Source organism: Mus musculus, chromosome 1 (genome assembly GCF_000001635.26).
Source record: "Mus musculus strain C57BL/6J chromosome 1, GRCm38.p6 C57BL/6J".
Taxonomy (NCBI): Eukaryota; Metazoa; Chordata; class Mammalia; order Rodentia; family Muridae; genus Mus; species Mus musculus.
This window is the reverse complement of record NC_000067.6, coordinates 121,500,989-121,509,328: the sequence shown is the minus strand read 5'-3', so window position 1 is coordinate 121,509,328 and position 8,340 is coordinate 121,500,989. Positions and strand designations below refer to the sequence as shown.

At 46.5% G+C, this 8,340-nt stretch overlaps 1 protein-coding gene across 2 annotated transcripts in view; it reads right to left on the bottom strand.

Moving 5' to 3' along the window:
* Positions 1 to 2,868: 2,868 nt before the first annotated feature.
* Positions 2,869 to 8,340, bottom strand: part of Ccdc93 (coiled-coil domain containing 93) — a 75,394-nt gene continuing 69,922 nt past the window's right edge. For both annotated transcript variants that reach the window (NM_001025156.2, NM_029955.3), the window contains exon 24: positions 2,869 to 8,139. In NM_001025156.2, the coding sequence (NP_001020327.1) occupies positions 8,086 to 8,139 (54 nt within the window). In that variant the 3' untranslated portion in view covers positions 2,869 to 8,085. The remainder of the gene's footprint in view (positions 8,140 to 8,340) is intronic.

Here is an 8,340-nt window from a genome sequence, read left to right as displayed (position 1 = left end):
GAATTTAACTGAGGGAGTTTCTAGATTAGTTTAACTGAGGTGGGGAAACCCATACTGAGTATGGATGGCGTCATCCCATGGGCTAGGGTCCCTCTTTCTATGCTTCCTGGCAGTGGGTTCAGTATGATCAGACACTTCTAAAGTTCCTACTGCTTTCCTATGGTGCCTTCCCACCATAATAGACTGTAATCCTTGGAGCTGTGAGACAAAATCAACCCTTCCTTCCCAAAGTTGCTTTTGTCAGATGTTTAATCACAGCCTCAAGAAAAATAATGAATGCACTGCAGTTGGAGGAAGCAGAGTTCGGCTTTCACTTGGTAATTCAGCTTATACTTGGTAACGTGCTTTTCTGAGGGAAGTCAGGGCAGAAACCACAGAGGAACATAGCTTACTGGTTCCTCTTTGGCTTATGTTCAGCTAGCTTTATATACAGACCAGAGACACTGGCCTAGGGATGGTGCTACCCATAGTTGGCCAGGCCCTCCCAGGTCAATAGCCTCAGGCCAATCTGAGACAATTCTCTATCTGAAGCTTCCCCTTTCCAGGTGACTCTATGTAAGTGTCAAGTTGGACAATAAAAACTAACAAGAGGAGCTGGCAAGGAAGAGGGTTGGGAGAGACAACACACAGAAAGTTCCAGGTGAAATAGGCACAGCTGCTAGAGGATGCTAATTGCTTAGAGGTACTGTTCCTATCTTCTGTAGCAGGGAGGCTATAATGTGATTCTCATGAGGTACAGACAACCCTAGAGCAGATTCAGCTCATTTCCCTATTACATAGACGAAAGAACAGAATCAGCTTCCCCAATTCCCTCGAAGTTCTTCCACCAATGAGGCCAACCCTTCAGAGTGGCTAATACAGGCAGCTGGCTTCATTTGCTTGGGTCCCGGGCCCTGGGCTACTATGAAAGGTTGACTTCAGAGGCCCAGCTGCCTGTATTAGTTAGGGCTTTCTAGAGTAACAACACTTACAGAATAAATCTCTCTCTCTCTCTCTCTCTCTTTATATGTGTGTATATATATATACACACACATATATGTGTGTGTGTGTGTGTGTATGTATGTATGTTTATGTAAAGGGGATTAGAATAAACTGCAGGCTATGGTCCAGCTAAACCAACAATGGCTGACTATGAATGGAAAGTTCAAGAATCCAGTAGTTGTTCAGCCCATGAGGCTCTATGTTTCATCTGATCTTTAGTATATATAATGGAGTCCCACAGAGGTAGGTTCTAATGCCAGTGAAGGAATTAATGCTAGTGAGAGCAAGCAGGCAAGGGAACAAAAAGCAGGGGGAGGGGAAGAGATCTTTTTTCTTACATGTCAACTCTAGAAGGTGAGGCCCAAATTAATGATGGGTTTTTCCATCTCAAAAGATCTGGATAGGGCTTATTTCCCCACCTCAAAGATCTAGATTAGAAGTGGGTCTTCCCACCTCAAGTGATTTATCTCTCAAGTGTGCCCCGGTCAGATGTGGTCAAATTAACATTTAAGAATACTCACCACAGCGCTGAGCCAGCTTCCAGATATGGCACGTGATCTCCTACAGCTTGTCACCCTTTGAGCAGCGTGCCTTCCCAAACTATTTCAGCAAAGGCATCTCCAACGTGCTGCGCTGCACTGGAGAGAGCACCCTGCGCTTGGCACCGCCGTTTGTAGTGTTCTACCTGATCTACATATGGGGCAACCCGGAGTTTGAGCAGTCCAAAAGGAAGAATCCAGCCATGTACGATAATGACAAGTAGACGGCCTGCACCTGGGTGACAGTCCCCTGCCTCTGTAAGACCCTTCTCTGGGAGAGGAATCCACACTGTAGTCTTGAAGACAATAAACTACTTATAGACCCCCCCCCAAAATAAAAGAATACCCACCACACCTAATGAAAGACCCCCGAAGGGAGACCCTCACTCAGACACTCAAGTCCCGGGACAGCCGCGTACCCAAGAAGACACTGAGACCATACAAAAAATGTAGAAGGTAAGATTTAATAAAGCAGCAACATGAAAGCACACAGACCAGAGCTCTGGGGTCGAAACTCATACACCTTTGCACAGGGTAGAGGAGTCTCGACGGTCAGCCAAAATTTTTCACAGGCTTATATAGTAAAACTCAAAGGGGGAGAACTGGGCAGGGAAAGTACAAGTTTACATCACTAGGGAGTTCTGCCAAAGGAATCTACGTAACTAAGGAGTCATGTCCTATCATTTGGCAATGTACCCGGTTCATTTTGAGGTTGTTCTAGGAGGCCTTTATCTCAAAAATGTTTTCCAGATGGGAGGGGGTGGGCTCCGAGGTAAAAAGTTTATGTTCTCACAAGAGGCCAGTAATTTTTTATTCTTCACTTCTAACTCCAGAGCTTTGAGTTTGTTAAGAAAACAGATTAGCTGGGTGTGGTGGCATATGCCTTTAATCCTGGCACTCCGGAGACAGAGGCAGGTGGATCTTTGAGTTGTAGCTGGTATGGTCTATAGAGTGAGTTCCAGGGCTACACAGATAAACCCTGTCACAGAAAAACCCACCATCTCCAAAGAAAATAAGCCCCTCCCCCAAAAGGGGGAAAACCAGGTTGATGGAAGGGGTGTGTGTGCTGGGGATGTAGTTCAATTGTTAGGCTGTTTGCCTATCATGCAGAAGCCCTGGGTTAAATTCTAGTTCTGTATAAACTGGGTGTGGTGACACACACCCATAATCCCAGCACTGGGGAAGGTCAAACTCACCCCTTGCTATGCAGAGTTTGAAGCCAGCTTGGGACAGGAGACCCTGATTCACTACCATGGATCCATCCCCCCTCCCCCAAAGTAAAAAAAGAAAGAAAAGAGACCAGTGGAAGTAAAATTTTCTCCCATGATTATTCTTAAATGAAACCAAATTAAACTTCAAAAACTATTTATTTGAGTAGATAATGCATGTACACGGTACAAAATTCCAGAGTACAAAAGGCAAACGGTGAAAAGTCATTTCCACCTTCTTCTAGGCGGCAACTGAGGCTGCCAGGCTGCTGTGTCACTTCTCAGAGACAGTCTGGGAACAGGCAAGCAGACGTATCACAAGCATATGTGTGAGTATATGCGCGCACACACATATGCATCCACACATTTACATGTATTTATCTCTATTCCAAACACTAGCACTTCATGCATGTTCATGCATGTTTTCTTCCCCCACTTAACCATGTGGCTCCAAGATCCCTTGAACGTTCCTTGGCAATACACAGAGCAGGTCTATTCTTTTAAGTGTCTGCAAAATGCCCCATTGTAGATATGGGCCATGATATTTTTTCACCTCTGTTCTGAATTAATGGTAGTTTCTAACCTTTTGTTATTACAAACGTTACTTTAATAAAAGTTTCTGTACATAAGAAAAGTTCCTATATGTGGCACTGCTGGTTGAAAAGGCGGTACATTGGATTCGTGATGCTATTCAATTGTCCTCCAAGGCGGCTGTAAGCTTAGAGCTCTGCCATTCACTGCATGGCATGCTGTTCTACAGCAACACCCATTTTCTTCAATCACGCAGCTAAGATCCGTCCACCACATCTGAAGGAAGAACACACTAATGACCCTATTCGACATTAATGTGCCTTCCCTGCCGCAATACTACACATCTCCAAAAGGTGACCTTGTAGTTAAAGTCTGGAAACTTCTGGGAAACTCCTTTTCCATTCCATCCTTCAAGGTTAGTGACTAATGGACTTAAGAGGGCTTCTCTAGTGCTGCTGACTAGAACTGGCAGCCTGTTTAAACCTGAGCATAGGTTAGGTTAGATCTATATTTTGCTACTATAGGATGCAAAGATAACAGTTTGGGGAGCCAACTTAACCAACTGGAATGTTCTGACTGTCTGATGAGCCACAGTGAGGTGGGTAGGGTCCCTGCATCCGCTGCCCTTACACATTCCAAAGAAAAGAGATGTAGACCTTGTGATGGATCAGGAAACTTAAGCAGTGACATGTGTCATTAAGACAGACAACAGGAATGTGACGAGTGGACTGTGATATGACCAGGAGATCATTGTGATGACATCATCCAAAATCGTGGAGAGGACAGACACATGAAGAGAGTATCAATGAAGGGTGAGCGTGGCCATCTGGGAAATTGATACAGGCCGATGATGATACAGAAGCTGCGACTCCCCATGGTGTCAAACACACTGCCAATGAGGCACTAGAGCCCTGCTCATGATCTTATACATAGTTATTCTGAGAAGAAAAACATGCATATTTTTTGTATATGAATGTTCCTTTATGTGTATGGGGATGTGTGTGCATGTATATGTATGTGCCTGTGCATATGAAGGTCAGAGGTCAACTCAGATGCCACCTACATTGCTCTCCACCTAATTTTATGAGACAGGTTTTCTCACTGAATTGAAGCTTACTAACTCAGCTGGCCTGGCTGGTCAGTGAGCCCCAGGGGTCCTTTTGGTCTTCCTCTCACGGGCTGGGAATACAAGAGCACACTGCTATGTGTGGCCTTGATGCTGGGGATCCTAACTCAGGTTCTCGTGCTTTACCGACTGGGACATCTCCCTGGCCCTCCATTATGTTTTACATACTATTTTGGCCCAGTGCCACCTGCTGCTAGAAGGAAGAGCATGGAAAACTCTAAGATGCATCTCAGAAGGCATTGACTCTTCCTCTAGCCACGCTCAGCTGCAACAGACAATACCACCCATGTTACTGGGCTCTTCATTATACTGCTCTGTATTAAGGTCTTTGTCTTAGTGGCCAACCCTGGCAATGAACACATCATAAAACACTTCCTTATGGTAATTCTCAGAGCATAATTCAGTTCAACTGCCTGAACCTTCACAAGCCAAAGTTCCTGTAGGAAGTTATTGCTAGGATGCCCAGCTCCTTTAAACTAGCCATCCATCACCTTGGGAGCAGGCAAGACAGAACCATGGAGAAGGGATGCACTATAGGGGTTGCAGGTCAGGCTGGGTGTCTCTCAGATACCCCTTCAGGTAGTGACTACAATATTCAAGATAGAAAAGACAGGAGTCTGCCAAAGTGCCAAGGATAGGACTGGCACCTTGGGAGGTAGTAAGAGAGCTGTTGGAAGGCCTGCCCCGTGCTTTGTTCAAGGTCCTCAGGGGTCCCCCAGAAACAGTCTGGAGAAGGAAAGCCTTTCCTGGAGACCAATGCTGGCTTGGTTCCACCACAAGCCTGCGTCTCCACTGTTCTTGAATCAAGTGCTACAAACCAGACCCTGATCCAGAAGATCAGACTAACAGGAGCTTATGCCCAGCGTGGACTCTGCTTCATTACAGTACCTCTGGATGCAGGTTGACAGATATTCTATGGTACTCGCCACTGCCCCTGTGGTGCTGGCCGACTAACCACTGAACACGGAGAAGTAGAGAACGTCCCTACATCCTCCCAGGCCTTCCACCATCACCTCAGTCTCAGCCTGCTCACAGCTGCTCTGAGCTTGGTCTCAACCAGAGCATCCTCAGGAACTTCATGAAAAGCATATGGGAGGGGAGGTAGCTCCTGACCTAGAGGCTGGTCCTAAGAATGCATGGCACTGGGAGCCAGCCCCGTGAACAAGCTCTCTGCTCTGAATCTGGCTTCTCTTAAAGTACACACTGAAACAAACAAACAAACAAACAAACAAACAAACACACCAAAAAAAAAAAAGACTCACCTACAGATGTTTCCCCACCATCTTACAATTCTGGTAAAAGCCAGTAGGCTCCAAATACAATGCTATACTATGTCTGGGTACAGCTATGTCTGGGTACAGAAGACACTACCCTGAGAGGCCCTCCCCTTCCACCAGCCTCCAGGTGGATTCTGAACTGACCAGGGATCTCAGGGAATCTCCTCAGCCAACAATAAGTCAGACTGAGCAGCCCACTTCATGCTGGAATTACTCACGAAAGTGTTGTCTATCTGATTTAGGATGTCTGATACAAATGTAGGGTCCTCAGGTTTAATTGAAAGAATAACACAGTCTACCCACAAAGCTCTAAACAATACAGGTCGGCCGCTGCTCATTGTTGCTTACCAGAACCAGATAGTAAGACATTACTGCTTTAGGTAACACGTACTTTGAATGTAGGAGAGAGAAATCAAGGTAGATCTGAGCTCGAAGCCTCTCCTCTGATGGCTTAGCTTTCCCTGTGTCAGATGTTGCTGCACAGACGCTGGGGTAACAGTGTCAGCAACAGCCTTACCCAGCTATGGACTTGCAGCCTGTAATACAAATCTGCCAGGCAAGACGAGAGCACTGGACTCAGAGAGGCATAGGTCAACCACCTTATTCTGTTTAGATCTCTTGCCTGCTCCTCAGGAGGGCGGTTGTACCTGGTACAGAAGAACAGGAACCTCTCATCATCTCTATTAAGCCTTGCGGATTAAGGAATGGGACAAAGTAGCCACCAACCTCTCTCTACCAAGAGTTACCAACCCAATCTCTCTCTATCAGGAGTGATCACCGTTATGCTTTTACAACATGACCCCGCCACCTACAAAGTTTATGGAGTACATAGTGTAATGGAGTTTTAAGAGAAGAGATGGAAAATAATCTGTGTTCTAAATTACTTTACAATTTCATGTTGGGCCACCTTCACAGCTATCCTTGGCTACAGGCAGCCTGTAGTTGATCATGCCTACAACCACACCAAAAGAAATTCTAGCCTAGGATACACTCAAAGTCCTGATCCTCCTGCCTCTATCACAAGTGTGTGCTACCATGTCTATTTATGTGATGCTAGGGATGGAACCTAGACAAGCACCCTACCCACTGAGCCCAGCACCCCTTCTTTCCTATCAGTATGCATGCCTCATGCCTCTCAATCATACATTAGGAAACTAAAGTTGAGAAGCACTTCTTCTGTGACTGCCCAATGCCCCCACCTGCTTCTGCTTAATGGTCCCAACCTGCTGTTCATGTGTATGCTAAGTTTATACAGAAGGGAGCACAAATCTCACACTGGGGTTTACCTAGCATGACCCAGTTGCTAGGTTTCCGATACCTGGGGGTCTGGGAGTGCTCTGTGATTGCTTTGGTCTGCTCATGTCCAGAGGCTAAAGCCAACCATTTAGGGGTTATTAGAGGCCCTCCTTCCCATCTCAGCTAACATCCTACTCCTTTTGGCTCTGGCCCAAGTGCTGTTCACTCCGTGGAGTCTTCCTGCCCCTGTTACTACCATCTTTTCCTCCATGCACAGCACCCGAAGTCTTTCCCCTTGTCTGACCGGATAGTACTCAACAGTCTATACATCCTATCTTTACTGAAACCCTGACAGTGCAAGAACATGGGATATGCTTCCAGCACCCTCACAGCTAGGCTTGACCACATGTAGCCAGAGGACAGGACACACCTACAGCCACACCAGAGCAGATGCCTGAGAAGCACGGCTCCAGACCAGGGGTTCCTGTTTCCAAAGGCCATCATGGGCACCTGGTATCAGTCTTCACAACACAAATGGGTGGACTCTAGTCAACCTGAACCTCGCCTGCTTCTGTCTTTACACCTCTGGGCTAATTGCTCTGCACCCCAACCCAGCCTAGAGTCCTTACGTACTGTGACAAGCCAGAACAAAAGGCACAATGGTAGGTGAACGGGCTGGCTGCTCATCCAGCAGCCATTTGAAACATTTCAGGGGACAAGCTTTGGGGGAGGGGACCAAGAGGGTTGTTCTCTGGGCCTCTGCCAGATACCATAAGGGCAGGGACCGTGTTCGGCTACATTTACCTCAGGGCTTATTTCTTAGCAGTTGCTCAATACTTGCTGAACATAATGCTCTTTATTCTCAGGGCCCGCACACATCCGGTACCTTCATAAATGCAGTGTCACTGAAGAAATGGAAGTTGAGTGGTCAGAGTGAGTGGGCACTGCCTATGGGGCTCTGAGTGTCATCCACACTGCCCACGGTTCTTTGTAGGGCTCTGAGTCCATCAGCCGCAGCCAGGAGAGACGAAATGAAACAAGTAGGAGAAAGACAACATCCGTCTAGAGAACTGAAATGAATTTTCCTGGGTCTCTCTGCCATCACCGGCAGAACCATGTCAAGATCCTGTAGTCTATACACGTCATTAAAAAAATATCAGGGACATCCAGAAACGGAGATGGAGTTTTCAGGAGGCCTTGGCTTTGATCTTAGATAGTAATAGCTCATTCTTTCGGCCCTCCTAGAAAAGCAGAGTAAGAGAGACGCAAAGATGGTTAGTCACTGGTACTCATGTGGGGGTCTCGGAAGGGGCCCAGCCTTTCCCCAGTCTTGGTAACTGCTTTTTTGTTGTGGTTGGTTTGTTTTGTTTTTTTTTTTTTTGCTCTTTTTGAGACTTGAGACAGAGTTTTAGATGACACATTGAGAGGTTCTAGGAGCGAAG